Raw genomic sequence first — 24,244 nt, forward strand, 5'->3', positions numbered from 1 at the left:
AAATGCCAGAGAGCGAGTAGAGAAAGATGTCCGGTTTCGCAGGCGCTCAGGAATGTTGCGAGCTGTGTGAGATTTCCAAGCAAACACAGAAGTGCCGCTCTCTCCTCTCTGCCCCGAGGCTCAGCCCAGCACTCCTTGAAATGCTCACCTCCCACCGCCGCCTCAACACAAGATCCCCATCACTCTGGATGTTCTGTTTTTGCTAATGCGTCAATTCATGGGTTGGTTTTCAAGGTTTTTGTTTTTTTTTATTTACGCATCTCTTGTTTCTTCTGGCCTGTATCTAGCCCATTTCCCCTCATCCAACGTGTCAGATTATGGGACATGCAGTACTTTGACTATCCCTCTGCGTTCAAGAGCATACGGTTGTCTGTGAAAAGCCGAGCCTGACAGCGTGACACAAAAAAACCTGTACTATCTCTCTGCATTTAACCCAGTAGTACTGAGAGTGAGAGACTACACAACTCCAACTGAACCCTCCCGCACAGAGATTCATCTGTGAATTAGAGGAGGAATCACTCAAGAGCCAAATGATAGGATTGTCATCAGATGAACAGGTGTGGCCAAATATTGAGGTTTTCATGGGAGATGCTGATGAGACAGATCCGATAAGGTAAAATGTACAAATTTGGGCTTTCGTCAGGGATTCCTAAACACTAACCATCATCCCAACTGCGCATGTTAAGAGTGTCAGCCACACAAATGACTATGAAACAATGAACAGATGCATAGTTATGTAGCAAAGAAGGAATCTGGCGTTCTCAAGTCATTTAGAAATGAATGTGTATGAGAAACAACCTACAATGAAACATCACCATCTAGTGGTCACCTGGCTGCATTGCAGACTTAACAGAATGAGTTAAAGGTAAAGTGTTTTTGTCTGTTACTCTTGTGAATGAGTCACAAATCTATAAGTGATTTAGATCTGATGATTGTTGTGTAGTTACATAAGTAACATATTCTTATCAGAGTTGCTTAGTGCACCTTAAAGGGTAAGTACATTATGACAAAGTTGTATTAAATTCTTCTTAACACAAAAGGGAATATTTTGAAGAATTCGTCTTTTCACAGCAGAAAAAAAGAGAAAGAAAAATAAATTATATACGATAACATAATAGCTTAATGTGAGGAGCAACCTGAAAATTATACTTTACACACTACAATAAAAAAAGAAAAGAAATCAATACTTTTATCCGCAAGGATGGATTAAATTGATCAAAAATGACAGTAAAGACTTTTACAATGTTACAAGGCATTGCTTTTTAAAAAAAAAAAAACCTTCTCCATTCATCAAAGAGTCTATGAAACAAAAATCGAACACGGTTTCCACAGAGAATATTAAGCAGTACATCTGTTTTTGACATTTAAACTCATTTAAAATGATGTGCGATGGATCGTATGATAATGGCTGCTGAAAATTCTGCTTTGCCATGCATAATAAACGAATTACATCATAATAATATTCAACTAAAACAGTTATTTCAAGTTGTAATAATATGTCAAAACATAAATGCAGTCTTATTGAGACATAAGATACATTTTTCAAAAACATTAACAAATCTTACAGACCCAAAACCTTTGAAGTGTATATTGCATGTGTATATTCAAACTTGGTCCCTTAGTGACACTAAATGGCATTTTTACCTGCTTGTCTCATAACCATCAGAATGCAGGTTTACATTTAAATGATGAGGAAACAATTTAATTTTCGGATTAAGTATTTTTTTTTTTTTTTTTACTAAAAGCTGCCAAATAACAGCTGTTTGGTATTTCTGTTCCTTTCAAGGTTGGAGCACATATTGAAAAAGACTAATTTCTAATCATTGTTTGAATCTGTACTTAAAGGTCCCCTTCTTCGTGATCCCATGTTTTAAACTTTAGTTTGTGTGTAATGTTGTTGTTAGAGTATAAATAATATCTGTAAAATTTTAAAGCTCAAAGTTCAATGCCAAGCGAGATATTTTATTTAACAGAATTCGCCTATACATCGAACGACCCGTTTAGACTACATCCCTCTAGTTCCTGCAGTAATGACGTCACTAAAACAGTTTTTTGACTAACCTCCGCCCACATGAATACACAAACAGGGGGTGTGGTCTTGTTGTGCTCAGACGGAGAAGAGTTGTGTTTGTCGACATGTCGTCGAAACGCTGTTATTTTCATCTCGGAGTCCAATCATCTTTGTTTGGCCTTCCCAGGGACGCTGTACTTAGAGATCAATGGTTACAATTTATGTTTAAGTCGGTTCCCGAAAATTATAATCCACATGTAAAACAATGTGCAGCACATTTTGCTGAGGACAACTTCCTCAATCTCAATCAGTTTAATGCCGGATTCGCACAAAGATTATTCTTGAAAGATGGAGCAGTTCCCTCTTTGTCTGGAGAAGGTGTTGTTTATGGACCACAACCGGTAAGTGCAATTTATTATTTAAGTTGGTGCGTTTAACAGTTTCTGTAACTTACTACACAAAGGGCAACGCTGTTTAGCTTTGTTAACTAGATGTTAGGGCTGTGCAAAAAAATCGAATGCGATTTTCATGCGCATCTCGTCAGTAAAAACGCTCCTATGATTATAAGTAAATCTCCAGCACGTGCGTTCTTTTACTGTCTATGGTTCAGATCAGGATTGCCAGGTTTTCAAAACAAATCCTGCCCACTTGCTTCTCAAAACTAGTCCAAAACTAGCCCAATCACGTTTCCAGGAGGGCAGTGTGCGCTCAGCTGGTGTCGAATCACAACACAGGAACCTCTGGCCCAATCAGAACTCGTTACGTATTTCTGGAGGAGGGGCTTTAAAGAACAAGGAAGTCATCAGCCCATTTTTATCATAAAAGAAATGGACACAGCGACCCCATTGGAACTCAATTGAGACAAGTGAAGCCCGTTTTTAGCTATTTTTAGCACTTCCGTTTCTGACGCGCAGACTCAAACTAGGCTTGACGACGTCAGCAACCTGTCTGACAGATGTAAATCTTATAAGTGGCTGTGCGTGCAAACTGCCATCGTTAATCTTGCAGAGACGGCGAGCTTGAGCGCGGAGTTCTTTGGTGTGAGTGAGCAGGAGTAAGTATTCTGATTAATTATTTTGTATAGTATTTTAAAATGTAACGCCAGTACGCCATATTAAGTTAATTGCCTGCGAGCTTCTCCTCCTGTCAGTACGGTAATGTGACAGAGAGTCGAGTGGTTATGACGCAATCGTTAGCATATTTTTACAAAAACTGTTTATACGGGGCCATAATGTAACATAGAAGGTAATGGAACCCTTTATACATTGTCGTGTATCTTTAGAAATAAATAATGGACAAACGGAGTCTTTAAACGCCTAAGATGTAAAGTTATTCGCTGTCAAAGTGACGCCAAAATGAATAAGAGTCAATGGGATGCTAACGCAAGTGAAGATCTGCTACAAGATGGTGGCACCCGGCCGACTTCAACTTCCGGTCAACTTCCTTGCCACCTGGTTTTTATGACGGTGAAAACAGCGGTACACAGATGTGAATTGTGTGAAAAATACTGTTTTTTTACACGCGAAACATGAACACATGTTATATTACACACTGTAAACACAATCAAAGCTTCAGAAAAGCACGAAAAATGGGACCTTTAAATGCAAAAGTATTTTTTCGAACAGCAATACAGTGTTTATACATCGACTTGAATGAGGTAACAATATTACTGCACTGCTGAATGTGCTGTTTGTGCTTGCGTTACTTTAGCCTGCCCTGACCCTTATGGGAAGAATAAGGTATTGCAAAACTGTAGTAATGCAAAAACAGTTCAGCCCTCTGAACCAAGGAGTTCCCAGCAGCTGTGTTTTTTACCAGCAAGAAAAAGCAGCGTTAGTGTCAGTTCAAAGCTGACTGCCTGTTGCACATGGTTGGTTCAGCTCTTGCTCAGTGTCTCCCTGGGGACATGTAGATTTTAGATGTGAAAAAAGAATAGATAAGGTAACTATAAATCTACCTTTTAACACCGCACTATAAAATAAAGCTAATGGCATTTTACTGTTATATTAGATTAGGTGTCCATTTGAGAATTTGGGTTTCTTCAAATCAACTGTAGGAAGATAAAATATAAATATTATATTTAACATAACAGAATAAATGCTACTAACGGTCACATTATCACGTCACCATTAGCCTTAGCTGTTTAATGTTTTACTATTACAAAAGTTGTGATTTAGTTTATTGACTTTTTATACAATTATCACCAGTTATCACAATTTAATGTGAGGTACCAATAACTGTAATAAATTATATTTTATTATAGATGATACTCTGGTTACTATGGTTACTCATATAATAAGTATAGTTTTTTTTAAATAGCAATTAATTAATTAATTAATTGAATAATTACATCAACAGTCTAATTTGATTAAGAATGAATCACTCTAATTCTATTGCATTTCTGATTGCTAAAGAAATATTTAATCCCATATTAACTTTCAGCAGTTTGAACAAAATGAAACTGCTTGTAATTATTTCAAATTCATTCTGCCTTTAATTATTTCAAATGAATAATATGCATTTGAATAAATTATTCTTGAACTGAAGTATTTAAAGGGAGAAGGTTATATTAAAAACACACATTTTAACATGAGACATTTTGACATTAGAAATGTTAAAACCACTATTTTTTATATAGAACTATTTTAAAGCCTATGCAGTATTTAGTGCAATTAAATCAGAAGAAACTGTAATTAAATGACAGGAGTAATCTACTTGTTCAAGGCGACTGTTGAAGTAATTGGTTAAAACTATTTTTTTCATTCATAACAACTTTTGTTTAAGGATTGCAAAACCATATTTACTACAGCCATATTTCGAAACAATATGTATATGTTAAATGTATTTTTATGGAGTTTTTGGCTAATTCCAAATCCTGTTTTGCAACACATTATCCATATAACTCTCATTTAAAAGAGCACATAAACTTATTTAACAAATAAAGTTTACCGTTCCCCTTACAAACGTGTAAGGCGACGATGCCACATGCGAGACACATTCTAACAGACCTGAGTGGCATTTCAACATGATTATCAGTCATGGCAAAGCGCGAGCTGCGCGTTCCCGGGAAAGCCCTTCACCTCCACCTGATGGCAGCATCACGCAGCCCCTACACACGGGTGCGTGGGAGTTCCCCGCTTCGCCATGTCGGGGTGGTGCAACGCGCTGGAAGGATCTCTCCTTTCTCTCCACCGCCTCCACCCCATCAGCTCCATCCTCCCCCTCACGACAGTCTCAGTCTCAGCAGCGGCAGCAGCAGCCTCGTCCTCCTCCACCCTCTCTAGGCAGCAGCAGCATCCGAGTGATGCCACTGCATCAACCGCATCTCGCCACCGCGAAAACACGCCGAGCATAAAGCGCTTCTTCTGCGAGGAGGGAGAAACACATTCGCCTGGAGACATCCACTGCCCATGAAGATGTCTAACGCTGACATGGTCTTGAACTCCACCGATCGGATAGTGAAATGTAAGTGTAGCCCCGCATCTTTAATTTGGGACCAGTGAATGCCTTGCCGTTATTTAATGTTCTAATGGTTAAAATCTTGCCACAGCTAATTAAGATCGATTGCTTTTATTAATGTGTGTCGGATCATGTTTAAACAGAATGGTGTCGAGAAAAGAGATAGTTGATGGATTGATGTTAATTGAGTCACGGGCAGGAGAGATGTGTTAAATAAACCAGATTCAGTGGAGGCGGTGATGCAGCAGGATTTAGGTGGCATCACGCAGCATTTCATATATTCTTCAGAGACAATGAAGCAATAAGGTTTTCAGTTCATATTTAGCGGTGTCCTTTCTGGAGGAAAGCCTCGATCTGCAGGTAAATCGAGCTGGAAGACTGTCGCGCCCCCGTTGCGTCCGATTGATTTTCGCACATTTACTGGTCACGTAGCGCACATTAATATTCACATGTATTCATAGGAACATAAAAGCAGTGACCACCTAGACGAAATACAAGCATCTGGGTCTTATGTGTTTAATGAAAGGTGCTATAGGTCATCTCTTTACTAAAAAGGTTTAACGTGAATGGCACTTTCGTTGTGAAATATAGTATTAACATAATATATATACACAGTCTCGAGATGTTTTGTGTGGTCTCCACTTCCAAGGCCACTGCCATCAGACCCTGTTACAATAATACTTTTGCCAGGATGCTTTACAAAGCATAAATGCAAATTCTAACAACAACTGACATTATATAAAAACGGAGCTTCGGTATGGATCATCAGGTGTGCGACCCACCGAGATGAATGAAATGGAAAAACCGAAACCATAACTCAAGCCAATAAACGAGAAATTTAGAGAAACCTGAAAAAAAAAACAAAAAAAAAAAAAAAACGCTTTGCTACTGTCAGTATTTAGTGATAAAATGTAATGCATCCAGGCCAAAGGGTGTCAGTAAGTCTAAAACAATAGTATTATTTGGATGAATGAGATCAGATACATGTAAACAACAATCTACTTAGTTTACCTTTAATCTTGACAGTAACAAACAGGAAAAAGCTTCAGCATTTAAATATAGACATAATTTATTTTAAATTGTTTCAGTTTATTGTGCTGTGGGCTTTCATTGATGCATTTCCGACCCTCTATGACAACTAATGGATCACATTTGCACTTTCATGATTCCTCCCTTCTCCTCTCACGTCTGACACGTTTGTCTTTTTGGTCCAGAGATGGATGTATTATATAATTTGTGATATTACTAACAGATATATTCTTGAAGATATGTGTTTGAATCGCAGACTATATACATGTATGGATTCCAGCCCCTTCAAAACAGTAAACGGCCAATGTTAATATTTTTCTTGTTTTTACACAAATTAACACTTCAGCCTAGCTGATTGATTTGAATTGCAAAAATCAGTGGGCTTGTGAACTTTTCCGGGAAAACAATTTCCAGGATATCTCGATTTGCATGCTAATGTGGCCACATTTAAATGTGTTTTCTACTGTGTTGATTCGATAAATAGTATTAGCATTTAAAACACTTTTTGTAACAAATACATAGTCCGCCTAAAAATCCTTTCATCATTTACTGTTTAAATCCCATTTGATTCTCACAAAAAGCAGATGTTAGGCTGATGTACAGCATAAATCTTGTGCATAATCGCACATACCAACCTGAAGATCGTTTCAGTCCCGGTTTGTTTATGTGGGCATTTTTTGGCAGAACATTATCTGCCTTTGAATGCAGAATCTTATGATAAGGCCCATTATAATTCAGGCTTTGATATAAGTCATCTGACCCCTCTAAAAGTTAAGGTTGCATTAGTCATAGGCACACGTAATGAATCACAGTAGTGACCCCCCCTCCAACGCACCGACTCCTTTATAGAGGTACTTTAACTTTAGATATGGCTGTTTTAGCCGTAATGGCATTCTCTGAAATACTTCTGTCTCCTCTCCCCCCCTCATGTATAATTAAGGGATTTTATCATAAACAAACTGCATCAATAAATAACCTCATCTACAATTCCAGTGATGAGGTTAGCTAAGCATTCAAATTTAGCAGTGTGCAGCTCCAAACGCCGGAGACAAACAAAGAATTTGTCTCCATATAGAATCCCCACAGCAGCAAAGCAGGATTTCATAAAACACTGCATGGTGTGTCATTTGCAGAGTCTCATTTACTAAGTGCAACTAGAGTTAGGCCTGTCATTTCTGTGCTGGCATAATGGATTTTATGGCGCTTTCCATTTAGTGTTTTGATATGCTTGTTTATCGCCTCGTCTCATGGGAGTTGTACTAAGCATCACTCTTTGTATGCTAAATCATTATATTGTAGCCACACTGTTAACATTCCCATACTCCTTTCCAGCTTGCTTATAAATCTGTCTTAATGATCCTGGTATGAAGGCAGAAAAACATTTACAGATTTGCAGCTGTGAAATGTTCCGACAGACTAAGAATGTCACGATGCTTCGTTCGCGTCTGTCTTATTGCAGAATCTGAATGTTGTGGCTACTCTATGGTTGTATTAATTTTTTATAATTTGCAACATTTCAAATTGACATGCAGTGATTGCTTTACACTGTTAATATTACCTTGTCTATAATTGCATTGTCTACCATTTTCGAACGCCCCAAACAAACCCAGACCCCTCTAAAGCAAACAAAATTGGGAATTTCTGCAGGTGCTGTGAATGCTGTTTAATTATAATGTTGATCACACAAGCTGTAGTTGTGATATTACTGAACAAAATAATACATATGAACTTGCACAATAGTTTGCTGAGAAACAAAACATTGATATAGATGTGTTTCTAGGGAGGATGTAATAGGGAAAGTGAATGTATAATGCAGTTACTAGACAGTGTTCTTCAAAAATACAACATGTCAATCATTGCCTGGTTTTAAAGCCCAGAGGAGGAAGGTCAAGTGTTGAATCGCCTCTGAATTCTGTTGTGTAGATGCCACTAGCCCACTCACTTTGGGATGCCTTCATGACACTAAGAAAGCTGAGTGAGGATTCTCTGGATCATGTTCTGATAAGGACACGTGAAGATTACTACAATCAGTGTTGTTACAATGCTGTTGAGCTGACAGTGTCATACTTACAAACTAGTAAGGAATGTTGCCAAATAAAATGTCATTGTGTGGCAAAGTGCCTCATATTCTAACTAAAAAAACAAATAAGATTATTTCATTTTCTGAAAAAGGGGGAACAAAAGTTTGTGGTGTTTGAAAGAAACTCATTGAAGATGAACAATATGTCAGTACCATATCAAACGCTGGCTGATATTAGATTTTAATTGATCGGTAGTGACCCATATTGGATATTTAATTGTGCATACTCACTTTTAAAATAAGACTGCCTTTGCCGTCGCTTAAAGCTGATCTTTAAAACACGAATTGTTTACTAAATGTACTTTTTAACAAATCTCAAAATAAATCGATTTTTCATGCCGTATATTAAAATGGGTAATGCTTAGTTAGCATGAACTCTTAATATGTCTTAAAATAATGTTTAAATGAAAACTTATATCTGTTAATAATATTTAATGAACCTGTGCTAACATGAACCGCTTACACCAAACAGGTTAATATTTATTAACTAACATTAATAGAGATTCATAAATACTGTAACAAATATATAGTTCATTGTTAGTCAATGCTAGTGAACATTAACTAATGTTCATTTAAAAAGACTATTGTAAAGTGTTACCTTAAACTGTCATGCTTTAATTAATTTGTAGCATTTCAAATGATTGGTTGTAGTTTTAAGGGTTTTGTTTTTCATTTATTTTGACAAACTAGTATTGATTTTTAACATCGGCCTTGTATCGATTATCGGTCATAACGTGAAATCATCTTATACTGGCCAGAATTTTAATAATCATTGCTGTTATGCTGAGGCATTGTGGTTTCCATGGCATTGCAGTTGCTAAGATGTTCTTAGATTGGTTTTTAGAGTATTTGCTATGCAGTTGCTATGGTGTTCTGTGGTGGGTTGCATAAACTGCTTAGACCAGTCTTACCAGTTGATCAGTTTTTTTCTCCAATACTGGTCTTATTGAGTCAGTCACATAAATATTGTCTAAACAAAAAGTGTCGTATATTTAGGGTCAGTGTTCCCTATTATTAATGGTTTGAGCAACTGAATGCATTTATGAAATCCACCCAAACAAATGGTTTTAAACAAATACTCTGTCATTTAAGCGTCGGTTTCTTGATCGATCAGCATGAGCTTCTCTGGCCACGCTGTTGCAGTTTCCCATATTCATCATATCCATTTTTAATGAGTTAATAAGCCTGTGTTTTTCCTTTGAATTAGTGTGATCCCTTGGGCTATTCACTGAGTGATCGTCCAGAACTGTTGTTTGAGCAGTAAGCTCAAAGCAAAATCTGTTCGGGAGATGAAGGAGGCCATTCAAAAGGCGGTGGTAGGGTGCAGGTGCACGAGGGTGGATGGTAAGGTGGAGTAATCACTGACAGTATTGAGAGGGAGCGGGATGGATGCTGGGGATCTGCTTAACTGATATGTACATGTAGGCTTTATATAGTAGTGTGGGTGAATTATTTAAGCATTGCTTTGCAGCACTGTTTCAGTTCACATGGCTCTCTTACATAACAATGCTTCCCTGAGGCCTGCTGATGAGATGGAGAAGAGAAGGGAGATGAGGGAATGAAGAAGAAAAGATGAAAGAACGGATGAAACAATCTTAAGGCCTATTCACCCCAATGTGAATATTCACTGCAAATGTTCAGTCAAAGGATAATGTTGAAGAAAAACACTAGGTTTCTGTGGATCTGTGAAAATAAGGGAGTGAATAATATGCATCTGCCGACAAACCTACTGTTTTATGCAGGGATTTTTTGTCCTTGACAAGCCAGTGACATTAGTTTTTGACCACATTTCCCAAGTCACTGCTGCTACACAGTCTACTACATATGGTTATGTAGTTGTCTTTTTACATTACCAGAAAAATTTGAAATTTGTTTGAAAAAAAAATAAAAAAATAAATATATATATATATATATATATACATATATATATATATATATATATATATATATATATATATATATATACATACATATATATATATATATATATATATATATATATATATATTTTTTTTTTTTTTTTTTTTTTTTTTTTTTTTTAAACAAATATATAATTAAACAAATAGCAAAAAACATTTGTGATTTATTTTCAAATTATACATTGAAGTACATTGGTTATGCTATTTGTCCACTCACAGAAAAAAAGGCAAATATTTAAACCATTTTTAATACAGATTTAAAAAAATAAATCATATTTTAAAAATGTAATTAACAAAAGTAATTTATAAATAATACAATAATTACCACCTATTCCATCAGAAAGTATTTGTTTACCATTTCATTTTAACAAATATTAGTTTATGTTTGTTTTAATATTTGTATATACATTTTGACTGCAAATTGTGTTGTATTTTCTTTTGTGTGTGTTGGGTGTGAATAGGTGAATAGGAATAGGACAGGGGAAACAGAAAAGGGAATGGGGGATGTGTGGGTGTGCGTGTGTGTGTGTGTGTGAGTAAGAAGGATGGAGAGGTGTAAGACATAAAGACATTTCCATGGAGAAAGGTGGACAAAGGATCCGGAGGGCGACAAAAGGCAATATGATGAACGTGAGGAGAAAGTGACGGATGAAGGCTAAAGTAGGCAGCCAGGACGTGATAGAGAGGAGGAGAGAAATAATACGATAGATAAGAAGTAGAGACAGAAGGAGAGCCACGCATGAGGATGCTTGTAAATCGTACGTATATGTGACAGGTCTGTGGATGAAGTGTAAGCTAGTATTCCTGCTTCAACAAATACACAAACCTTCACACACATCAAACATTACTAATGCGATCACTCTTTCATCGAAAGGGATAATTCACCCAAAAATGAAAATACTGTAATCATTTACTCACCCTCAAGTTGTTTCTGTTTGAGTTTCTTTCTTCTGTTCAGCACAAACGAAGATGTTGAAGAATGTTGAATGTTTGAAGAATGTTGGTAACCAAAGTGGTTGATGATAGCCATTCAATTTTCACATTTAATTTTTTTCATACTATGGAAGTCAGTGGCTATTTCAGTGAATATTTTTAGGGGTATATTGCTTCACTTTTGAGAGTACATTTCAAAAGTCCTGATCTGTTCTGTTCATGCTCGTATCATCACATTGTTTGAATATGGCTTGCTTCTTGTCAAGTTCCCTCCTCTTCTACTCACAGTTTCTTGTTATTTCTCAGCCATCCTACTGAAAAAAAAGGTTCTAATGATCTGAGCAGTAGTTTAGTGCTTGCATGGGAGACACAGGTTTTATTCTAGCTAGCATGATTTCTCTTCATGAGTTTGTGTCCAATGTTCCTTTCAATACAAAAGTAATAAAAACCCTTCAAATTAGGACTGCATAATATTGAACATTAGTATTTTTTGCACTTTATACTGTGATGTGAAGAAATACAGTTATTTTTTAAACAGATGACTTTAATATATACTGTTATAGCTATATTTGGAAAGATTGTGTTTCTAGATTGAATCGCTTAAAAAAACCTAAATAATTTTAAAAAGCTGAAAACTATTCATTTCAGTTTTCATAGGTTATATTCCCTATTTTGACCCATTCAATGTGAATATAAAATATTAAGATATTTACTGTCAGTTATTATTAAGTAAAGATCAAACAAAATAATATGACATATATTGCAATAATGCTATATTATACAAAAAATAAATAAATAAATAACAATTTACCATATTTTCCAGAAAATAAATGCACCTGACTATAACTCGCACCGGATCAAAATAATATTACTGGGACAAAACAACACAGATGAGTCACATTTCAATATTACATGAACAAATAATGTAAAATACACTGAAACTACAGGCGTGTAGGAAATGCACTATACAAGTAAACTTGGGCTCAGGTTTACCTCTCTCATTTGGCACAAATCCAAATGTGCATTTGCATTATTTAAGTCGCAGCATGTTTCAGATGATAAAATCGTGACATGCATTGCATTATGTAATAAAAATATAAAAACATTTATTTTACAGTACACTGTAAAATTACAATACTAATATCATGTCTTAATCTTCAAACATTAAACTGCAGAGCTTATATTTTGATGGTCTGCCAGTAAATAAGTATATGTGCTGCATGTTTCAGAGTGAAGCACTGTTTTGATTTTGTTTGGATATATATTGTATTCCCCTACCACCCCCCCCCCCACCCCCCGATTCTCATACCAGTCAGCAGGGCATGGCAGCCAAACTAACTCCATCTCTTTCATCTCTTCCTTCTCCAGCATATTGGCTTTTCATGCATGGGTTGTGCTCAGGCCTGCAAGCTGCCACACTGCCACAGCCCATAAACACATAAAGGCTCGGCACAGTCCAGGTCTGTGCATGTTGCAGGAATCACTGGTGCATTTGGACACAAGCGGTGCTTGTGTTTTGAGTCTCATAAAACAAGTGTTCCCAATTATGTTCACCAGATCTACTGTATTTAGACATAAGCATTATTTTTTGTGATCCAAAAAACAACAGAAGTCAGACACAATGGCGTCGGGACTGGAGGACGTTAATCTGAATCGCTAGTCCAAAGTGATTCCTAGATGCGCTGTTTCACGCTGTGCAGTTGATTCTGCTAGAGTTAATGTGGTAGACACTGTTGAGGCTGTTATGTAATCCAGTTTCTTCAGTTATTAATAATGTCCTGTCAACATGTCCACTTCTCTCTGTACTTTTTAACAGGCTCCACAGCTTTCCGCCACCTCTGAAACACCTGAAATGTTACATTGATAAAAGATCCGCTGTGCGACGTTAGCGGCTTGTCGTCCAATGGTGACAGATACATTGTTAGCCTGTAGTGCACAGTATGTTAGGCCAAAACATGCACAATGGGTAATGGTGAAAAGTGAATAATTTCACTAAATAAAGTCATAAATTATTTTAACAGAGTCAAAGTTGCTTCACTGCCATTCATGAATGCCATAGTAAAGTGTCCATCAAATGTGAACTCCAGAACCTCAGTGGGAAGTTTTCCAGGTACTTTCTGTTTACTATTTTTCAAATGTGAATTTGGACGTTCTACTCTTTTAGCGTGCAGTTTTTTTGCCTACTACAGTATATAAAGTAGTATGGAAGTATACCTATTTCAATGCACTTTTTTTGTTTTCTGATAATTCGCTACATTCGGATGTGTATCAAAATACAGAAGAAATGATCTGTTGTTCCGTTTCCTTGTGCACGTTAACAAAAAACTCTATTCCAAAACCTAGCTGGCTGCCTTACTACTAAGTGCCACTTAAACAGCATCCTAACCACACATAAATGCTCTTAAAGTAACTGATTTGACATTAGCATGTTGCTAAGCTAATACTCATAATAGACACACAAAGTGTATTTGGTAAAATAATTACAAGGAATTTTTATTGACAGTTTTCAGTATTTATAGTACTTTTTTTTTGCCCACCATCTTAGCTTGTTGTAGTGCATTTTGGGATTGAATTCTATGCAAAATTATACGTGTTATGCTCCCTTACTAAATGTAGCATCTGGAGCGCTGTGGTTCAATATTCAAATGGCGTTAATGACAAACTGTGCCATTTGTGTGCCAAATGTGTTCATTTACAGAGCTTAGTCACATGTTTGAGTGTTTTAACACTGTTAAAACTGTTGCATGGCCCCTTTCATCAAGATGTTATTTTAACAGCCTATGCAGAAATATAAAAATCAAATTCTTTTAAATCTAAATGTTAATTATTTAAATACACTTAATAAAAATGCAATGTAATGTTTTTACTTTAGAATATGTCTGTCCCTGTTCTTTATGCCTATAATATTCAGTGTGTGTTTGTGTGCACCTACACAATATTTGTTTATGGTTTTGGTGATACAATATTACAATATTATATCATTTTTGTAAGTCCATATTATGAGGCTAGCTCTGTCAGCATATTCAGCACATATTTTAAATATATGTTGCTTGCAGTGACAATTTAGCATGGCAATTTGACCATGACAATCTCCAGTAGCATTAGCACAGTTGTTTGTGGTCTGGGCCTAAGACTGAAGCTTTTATGTTAACATAAGGGCATTGACAGACATATAAACTCTTATGCTGCCAGGTGTGCTTGTTGGTGATGCATGAATTGTCTAAGAGAGACAACCGGAGCAGTTGTGCATATTCTGCCACACGCAGGTAGTGGTTATTCCCATTTCATAGTCTAACACACAGAGGGGATTCTATTATGTGTTTACATCCTTCAGGTTTCAGCTAAAGGTTTACTGTCAGTCACAGGCATCCAGAACTTTCCCACAGGAGCAAATGAGGAGAGAGAGAGGAAGAGAGAATCTGCTCAGTGTAATAGAGCCGTCGACTGCACAATGTGAGACAGTCATGAAGACAGGCAACCGTAACAGAGCTTGTTAAGATGAACATAAGATGAAGTGAAACCACAATAGACTCATCCATTGAGGAATGTAGAGTCACAGAGTCTGATACACAGACAAGATTTCACATCTAATGAAAGTGAAGCTTGAATGACATCTTGAGAAAATGAAGAGCTACACTAGGTTTCTACTGCATTTGTGAAGAGACTATAGCTCCGTTTTAATACCTGCTCAGTTGCTTATCTAGGCAGCATTTAAGGCGCGCCATATAATCTGTCTAATTGATTTTAAGCATAAAACCAGCTTTGTTTGCCTTTTGCAAAGTTTGAAATCCCACAATGCACTGTGACTCCGTGACATACATCCCTGCTGGAGGAAAAAAAGAAAAACAAGCTGTTTGATTGTTTTAGAGTGTTTTGGGTAATGATTTAAGCCTTTTTTTCCTGCTGGATTTTCAGCTATATTTGTCCATAGGAGAAAAAAAAAAAACTTTGTTAAAGAGTCAAATGATGAGCTAAACCAGCCTTCTAAAAGGTTAATCACAACATTACAAACTTTATTTTGAAGCAGATCAGCTTATTGTATATGTTATGTTAATTTTAAGTTTTTCACTATGATTTGCTGTCAGGATTATGGACCTGTCTGTGTGTTTTTGCCCCTGTGACCCAATTTCTGTCTCCTTTGGTTTGCTAATTTGATTCCAGGTGTGTTTAGTTTTTGCGCCATGTGTTACATGTCCCCGAAAACTGTTTTCCCCATTATTCTGCCTTTAAAAACCCTAATCCTTTCAGTTCAGTTTGGTGGGGTCTACCAGTCAAGTACATGTGTCTTCCTCCTGTTCGCCATGTTGGATTTACCCCTGTGTCCCCACGGATATGGAGCCCAACCTGTCAGAACAGGTGCGAGAGCTGGTTACAGTGCCCACCACAAGGGAGACAGCCGTGGATGGTGTGAGCGCAGAGTAGAGCTCCGCCCCCTGCTTCAGGGCTGAGGATTAGCTGAGTATGGAGCGTGGTTTGTGCCAAAACGGGGAGGGGTATCTGATAGACTGGGAATCGGAATTGGAAATTGAACTGCCCCCTCTCCTCTCTCTGTCATCTCCGCTAGTCCCATCCAGCCCTCCTTCATCCTTGGTTTCCTCGTCCAGCCCAGAGGGGGCTTCCGATCCTCCTGTAAACCGCTCCTAGAAAGTGTCCTCCAGTACCTGCTCCTAGAGTGTGCCCTCCAGTGCCTTATCCTCGAATAACCGCCCTCCTACCCGCTCCTGCCTCCTCCACCACTGTTGTCTGGCAGTTCCTCTGCTTGCCCTCAGCCCACCATCTGGGGACCACGGGACTGCCATCCTCAAGCTTCGACATGGTTGGAGTCTCCCTCACGTCCTCTTCCAGCCTCCTCAGCCCGGACTCCGCCTCAGCCCGTAGTCCCAGCGGCTCCACCTCGGCTCCTAGGTCCCTCACCTCCACCGTCAACCATAGATCCATCAGCTCCAACGGGCTCCCTCGTGCCTCCAGCTCCGCCTTGGTCGAGTGTTGATCCGCCATCGCCTCTGGACTCCTCTCTACTGGTTGCACCTAGTCCCTTTGTCCCATCAGCTCCGTTGGGCTCCTTTTTCGCACCAGCTCCACCTTGGTCCTCAGTTGCTCTGGCTCTGCCGCGGGTCCCTGGATCTCCGCCTCGGTCACCAGAGCCTTCGGCTCCACCCTGGCCCCCCGGATCCTTGGTATAACCCTGGCTCATTGGCTCTCTACCTCAGGCTCCTCCTCCACCTGCTCCGCCACCGTTGGTCGGCCCCCTGGAGTCAGCGGCCATTTCTCCTCCATGGCTCCTCCCACCCTCTGCTCCACTTTGGGCTGTCATTATGGCTGTTGCCTAGGTCCAGCTGGACTCCTCCTGCTCCAAGCTCCTCCTGGATCCTCCCTCCATGGTCTCTGTCTGCCGGACCCTTCCCGGGGGTCCGTCCTCCATCGGAGCCTCCTCCCAAGCTCCCACCTATGCCTCCTCCTATTGTTTCCTGTGGTGCGAGGACACACCTTCCAGGAAGGGGGGCAAAATGTCAGGATTATGGACCTGTATGTGTGTTTTTGCCCCTGTGACTCAGTTTCTTTCTCCCGTGGTCTGTTTTTGAATTTGATTCCAGGTGTGTCTAGTTTCTGCGCCATGCAGTCCATGTCCCCATTTATTTAGTCATTCCATACACCTGTGTTTTTCCCATTATCCTGCCTTTAAAAACCCTAGGCCTTTCAGTTCAGTCTTGTCTACCAGTCAAGTACATGTGTCTAACTCCTGTACTCCGTGTTGGATTGACCCCTGTGTTGGATGAATAGACTTTTTCGATTATTCTCGGCTCCGTGTTCCTTCCGGCACAGTAGTGTGACATTTGTGCTGTTAAACACATACACATTATTTATAAGTTGAAAAAAGCAAGATGATGGCAAAAGTGTATACCACCAATCAACATCCATGTAGCTCCCTTTAAGTCTGTCTTTTATATGGAATTTTTCATGGACTGTTGCACTCTATTAAAAATGTAGATATTGATTAAAAACTGTCTGTTTATGCTGAAGTGTCATTAATATTTTACATATTTATATTTTATATCTCTTTTCATTAGCAACACACTAACATCACACTATTATAATTCACTGCGTGACATGCATCTCATATGCAGAGTGCTATTTGTGTGGCTGCCTATGTAGAGCACTTATGCAGTCCCATGACAGATAGGATCCTCCCTTAGAAGGTAGCTGCTTAGACAACAAAGCGGCCTGGTAGGTTTTGGAACAGAGCTTATATTTTATGTTTAATAAACAAACAGGAAAGAAAAAAATGATAAGTGCGTATTTTAGAATCAGTGATGAGGGCATTGTGTATGTAAGTATAATTTGAATTTGCATTGTGCCAGGGTTATTATGCGTAACTCAAACCATAAAGAAACATATCTTTTTACTTGACATAAAATAAGCATTAAATGAAATAAAATAAAACTTTTATTTCTGTTAGTTGCCAAGGCAACATTTCAAATTTTTCATTTTTGTTCAACATGATGTACTGAAATTACTAAAATCTAAATTAATATGGACATTCAAAACTAAAATACTAAAATATCTGTTTTGATGAATGCAGATTCTTCTTGATTCATTTTTGTACATGCTCTCCTATATGAATATGCTTTGCTCTAGGTTTACCTTGTTTTTATTTATATGTAAATATGTGTACATTATACACCCCTGAGGTACTCCCATTAAGAGCAGGTCTCCTTTTCTGCTTACCTTGGCTGTTTTTTTTTTTTTTTTGCTTTGTTTTTTTTGTTTTTGTTTTTTTGCTGAATCGCACAGTACTTTACTGCTTATTAGCTCCAGAATATAATATTTTGGTGTGGGTTTATGGTGTGTGTAGAAAAAGAAAGAGCTGCTGCGAACCTGCACATTGGAGATTTAATCCTAAATCACAGTGTATACTGTGTCTGAACTGGCCACACTTCAGTAGTCACCGGCTGTTGCTCGGCAACATGCACCACAGTCCAACATCTTGTGAAGTGTAGAGCCAAGCTGCTGTTTTCCATCTCACCCTTGAACCACTCTCTCTCTCTCTTTTCATTTGCTCTCCATTCCTCCCTACTGAGACTGTTGCTCATCAGGCTTTTCACACTTTCTCCTATTTCTCTCTTGTCTATTCTCTCTATTAAGTTTCTTCTCACTCTGATAAACCACATGTTGTGCTCTGGACCATCTCATTATTGTTTATACTACATACACAAACTGCTTGTCTATCTCGTCATCTTTCTGTCTTCCAGGATGCTGTGCGAGTGCATCTCAGCCCTCTAGAGTACTGGGAGAAGGCAAAGATGGGGACAAATAGGGACATTATGTTCTTGTGGAAATGCATTATGTTCTGCGTTGTCTGTCTTTCTCTCGCTCTCTTCGTCTGTCTGTGCTGTGACGTCTTTTGGTGGACTTGCACACTGAGTCAGAAAAGTGCCAAAGATTTGTTGAAATGCTGTCTCTGTTTACACACATTTGCTTCTTCACATTGAGAAGGAAAAAAATGCATAAAAAAAAGAAATGCATAAATCTTGCATATCGCCATTGTTTCTGCTGGGTAGTGCTTTCAATTTTCTTTTTTTTTACCCTCCCTCAGGGCCCCTGAATCAATAACATACTAGAAATTGGTTTATTTTAGCTCATGATAAACTGGATAGCATTAGCATTATTGAAGTAAAGAGTTTAATAAATAAGCATATTCCTCTACAATAGTGGTTTTCAACCAGGGATCTCAATTAGGATGCGGGATGACTTACAATTATGTAAATAAAATTGTGTTAATATATTACAATAATCTTAAATCTATAATCTATAATATTAAATAATAAATTCAATATATATTAATATTAAATTAAAGCACAAAAAACACATAAAATCAACTTAAAATCATATTTATTTTCCCTTAATATCCATACCGTACCATACCACATTATTTGTTAAGCACTTTACAACAACCAAAGTGGACCATTTAGGGGCAGACACAGCAAAGGCACGGTCCCCTCTGAGCTTACGCTTAGTTTTAGGCACAGTCAGGAGCAGCTGATCATCTGATCTGAGAGAGCAGACGGGTTTATAAGAGTGTAGAAGCTCAGAAAGGTATGGCGGAGCAAGACCATTTAGTGATTTAAAAGCAAATAACAGAATTTTAAAATGAACATAAATCTGACTGTCATCTGCATAACAGTGGAATGAAATGCCATACTTTCTAAGTATGGAACCAAGTGGAAGCAAATACAGAGAGAAAAGTAGAGGGCCGAGGAATGAGCCCTGTGGGACCCCACACAAGAGAGGAGCAGAGGAGGATACAGAGTCACCTAAGCTAACACAAAAAGTTTGATCCGCTAAGTATGACCTAAACCAATCCAGAGCTATGCCACTGATGCTCACCCATCATGCCTTAAACGTGGAATCAATATTTCATAATCCACTGTGTCAAATCCAGCAGTTAGATCTAAAAGCACAAGGATAACAAAGTCACCAGAGTCAATATCTATTGAAATATTTGAAGAACAAGCAGTTCTTGACATTTCTGGAGTCACAAAATGAATTGTGATTAATTAATTTATCAATACCAGCAGTTTCCGATAATAAAAAAAGTGTCAAATAAAGTGGATTTGTCATAATTACAGCAAAAAATCTGTTTTTTTTTCTTGTCCTAAATGACCTAAATTTGTTAACTACAAAAAAAATATTATAATAGTCATCATTAATACCTTTAATCTATTGATTGCACTAATATTTTTCATTTTTCAGCTCTATTTTATAAGTATAACAAAGCTACTGGAAATGGGAGTTTTTTTTTCTTTTGTTTTTGCATTTCTCTCTAGAGAACAAGGCTGTAGTAATCTTAGTCTCCTCAGATGTTTCAGAAGAGATCTCAGCAGTGTTTCACATTGTCCTCGGTTTTCCCAAAATAGCAAAGTCTGCATTCAAAAGACAGATGATCACTTTGTTTTAAGAAGTGGTGTGGACAGTTCAGTGAATACAGAGATCTGTGCTGTTTGTGATTTCACAAAATGGTGATGGCTTGGCTCATGAATATTAATTACCGCATGCAGAAATGATTGAACATAATCTTTCAGTAAACAATGTCTAAATGAGGTATTGATCTTGAAGATCAAGTAGCCTATGTTGCTGTTAAATCTTTTTGAAATAATTACGGTGCCATTTTGCGTTTCATTTATTTGCTTTTCTTTTGTGTGATGTTCCCTCTTTGCATATGAGGGGATCTGGGATCTAGTCCCCCTTAATCTAACTTTTTATTTTAATAAACCAAAAATGTAGTGGTTTGCAGGGCATTTTTAAATAAATGTTGACACATTTGTCTTCAGTGGAATTGATTGCAGGCCAAAGAAAAGCTGTGTGAACATTGCCGTCGGTGCTTTCCAGTGATTGATAACTACAACAAAATAGCTTTATGCTGTACATGCTAAAGGCTACCTGACTAGCAGCAGTATATATAAATGGGGTTTCTGAATTTCATGTACACATATCTTACATAAAAGGCAACATATGAAATGTTAATATGCTGTCATATTTTACATCGTTCTGTGAATTTTCATCCAGTCATTTCAATAGGAATCCACACAGTTGGGAATGTCATGTGAGGGCAAAAGATTTCCTCAGAGATTTCTCAATGGGTTCAAATTGGTTCTGACCAACAGAATGCTGATTGGATTGAAAGTGAGATCAATGGGAGCAGTGTCCCATACATTTCTACACTGCTGACAATAAACTGCCTTTTTTCCAGTGAAATTTCACTAATGTGAATGATGTTTAGATTTATTAAAATTCACATGACCAAGGAGACCAAACATATGCAAATATGCAGAAGCAATGGAAGCACACACACACACACACACACATTTGGAACGCTGTTAAAATCATATGCTAGGCCTAGTCTTATTATCCCAGCAGCAGGAACATGAGATTTCTCTTTTTCCCCCTTAAGTCAAACATGAATTATTTAGCATTGTGTTGATCACGTTGAGTCTCTGCCCCGAGCTTCTCTCCCCAGCTCCCCTACTGTATTTCTGTGTGTGTGTGTGTGTGTGTGTGTGTGTGTGTATGTGGTTGCTAGCCTCTACTCAGCAATCCAAAATGCATGTTTTTCTCACAGAATTACCCATATCTCCGTCTTATTCTGAAATCCTGATCTGAGTGACTATGTCATCGTGTAGCTATCCGAACAATGTGTAGCTTTTCTTCTCAATGGCACTGTAACTGCACTCAGTAATTATTTCTGTACAGTGTGGGGTGAATCTCCGCAAACACACATGCGTAAATAATTCACCATGCCAATGTTTTGTCGAAGCCAAGTCCCACATTATCAGTGTACACATTACTGAGTCATATCTGAAAGAAACTGCCTTTGCCCCAATTTTCGGTGCAGATATAGTTTTCTTCATCTAATTTCTAAATGTAATTTTCACGCAGCTGAGAATCGGCACATTGTCTGCCGCACCTTTATTAATTATTCACATCCAGCTCTTTGGAAGCTTAATAAGCAGCTGTTATTATGACTTGTCAGTCAACTAACTCATAGCTGTGGCTTTGTTTTTGTGATAAAAGGCCAATTTTGCATGGTTGTAGGTGAGTTTAACGGGCAAGCAATGATGCTAGGCAGCCATTATTGAAGAAAAACAGTTTTGTGAGGAGTTAAGTAAACAGAGAGTCATTAAGAGTGGGTCATCTAGGCTAGTTGACTCTAATTCTCATCTAATTAAAAAGTGAGGTCAGTTTGTTTTATTTTTAGTGATGGTGTTTTATTAAGCATGTTAACTGTTAGCATGCTAACTCCATCCAGCTGTTGTTGAACGTCCTTCAACGTACGTCTTTGTTTCTTTTTGAAAGAAATTATTATTTTTTTTCATTAAGAATGCATTCAGTTGAACAGTGACAGGAAATACTTGTTGGAGATGTTAGAAAAGATTTTTCAAATAAATGCTGTTGTTTTGAATGTTTTATTTATCAAAGAAACCGGGGGGTTTGTACAATATTTCTTAAGCACCGAAACAGCATATTATAATGATTTATGAAGAATTCTGAATCTGAATGATTTCTAAATAACTAAAACTAAAAACATTTTTTGTTACAGTACTTTAAATAACATAGAAGCTAATGGAAATAAAATAAGGTTAAGTTATAATGAATGTAATGAATTTAAATTGTATTAATATTACAGTTTTTACTTCAATTTTGATCACATAAATGCAGTCCTGTTGAGCATAAACTACTTCTAAAATACATTTGAAAAAAATATTTCTACTATATTTGATATTTCTTCTAACAGATACTTCAACTAGGCCTTCTACTTATGATAAATATATTGTGTGGTCTCAGAAAGTATCTGAATCATAAAATGATGCAGTTGCAAAATATCCCCAGAGAATAGTTGCAGCTGACCACTGACTTCTGCTTATACAACATATCAAAAGTGACATGTAACAATCAAGTTCTGTGGTTTTCTTTCTGTTTTGTGTTCCTCTCAGCCGTTCCCTTCCCCCTGAGTCATCGCCTCACCATGAAGGAGGTGTTTGACTGTGAGGGGAAGCCAAGGGTGGATCTACTGAAAGCCCACCTCACTAAAGAGGGCCGAGTGGAGGAGACCGTGGCCCTCCGAATCGTAAATGAAGGGGCCTCTATCTTACGCCAGGAGAAGACCATGCTGGACATAGAGGCACCTGTCACAGGTATTCTTTCCTCCTTGTTATGGTGACACATTCACCTCACATTCAATATGAAGATAAATATACAAAGTAGTAAAGAGGATGGTTTCATTTGACATGCATTTGAGTGCGTGTGTGCTGTTTTACATCAGGTTTGGATATATTTTCAGACATTAGTCGATAAAGACCGTCTGTGCATTAGCATCTGTGTGTGTACTTAATGCAGTTTGTTATCTGACGCCGTCTGCATGTGTTAACTGTATATCAGTGACAACCTGCTTTGATACTGTCAGCAAACAGGACTAAAGAGAAGCGAGACAGCGAGAGTTTGAGAAAGAATGCACAATCCTGACCTCAAATACAAAAATAAACTCCAAAACACCCGACTGGGAGTTCAATGCATGAACAAGGCTGACAAAAACAAAAGGCGGCAAAGTGAGCAAGCGCTCGAGGTGTTTCCGTATGAAGTTTATCTGTGAAGGTAGCTGTCACTTTAAAGTTCGATCCCTTGTATATGTGCGAACATGTATATGTGTGTTTATTAATTCCCTTATTACCTGTCTTCACATCAGCTATGAGTTGAGAATAGAGGAAAAATACATTAGCTGTAAATTCAAACTAGGGTAATGTACGTACCATGTAAAGCATGTTTTTGTCTATTCAATGCCTTGTTGAGTACTAGAGTTGAGTACTTGATACCCGCGTCCATCTGCAGGAGTGTGTCAGCACACCAGCTGGCCGTGATTTCCACTGTGTCATCCGCGTATGAGCCGCTTACTCCTGAAAGAAACAGGCTCTTGTGTAACCGCACACAAAAAATACTAATATGTAGAGATAATGGACATAGCTTGATTAGTTTTTTTTGTAATGTGATTCTGTTCACTTAAATGGTACATCCCCGTGAATACTTACAGGATTTTTAATGCTGTTTTTTGTGTTTTGGTTTATCTCATTTATAGTTAAGGAGTGAAGTTACGTATTTACACTGCAAAACAGTTTTTAATTAGTATATTTGTCTTGTTTTGCAGTGTAAGGATAAAAAAAAGTTAAAATAAGATAACTTGAAAAGCAAAATTTGAAAGATCTTGAATTCAGTTTATAATTTTTCTTTCTCTGTTGGCACATATTTTTCTGTTGTTTGAAGAAT

At 37.7% G+C, this 24,244-nt stretch overlaps 1 protein-coding gene across 2 annotated transcripts in view; it reads left to right on the forward strand.

Annotated features, from left to right (window-relative positions):
* The first annotated feature begins 5,178 nt into the window (after window positions 1-5,178).
* Window positions 5,179-24,244, forward strand: part of LOC127942345 (protein phosphatase 3 catalytic subunit alpha-like) — a 53,305-nt gene continuing 34,239 nt past the window's right edge. Inside the window, exons 1-2 of one of the 2 annotated variants that reach the window (XM_052538033.1) lie at window positions 5,179-5,476; window positions 22,921-23,121. In XM_052538033.1, the coding sequence (XP_052393993.1) occupies window positions 5,422-5,476; window positions 22,921-23,121 (256 nt within the window). In that variant the 5' untranslated portion in view covers window positions 5,179-5,421. The remainder of the gene's footprint in view (window positions 5,477-22,920; window positions 23,122-24,244) is intronic. The other variant, XM_052538032.1, reaches the window with a different exon arrangement.

This window comes from Carassius gibelio, chromosome A21, assembly GCF_023724105.1.
Source record: "Carassius gibelio isolate Cgi1373 ecotype wild population from Czech Republic chromosome A21, carGib1.2-hapl.c, whole genome shotgun sequence".
NCBI lineage: Eukaryota > Metazoa > Chordata > Actinopteri > Cypriniformes > Cyprinidae > Carassius > Carassius gibelio.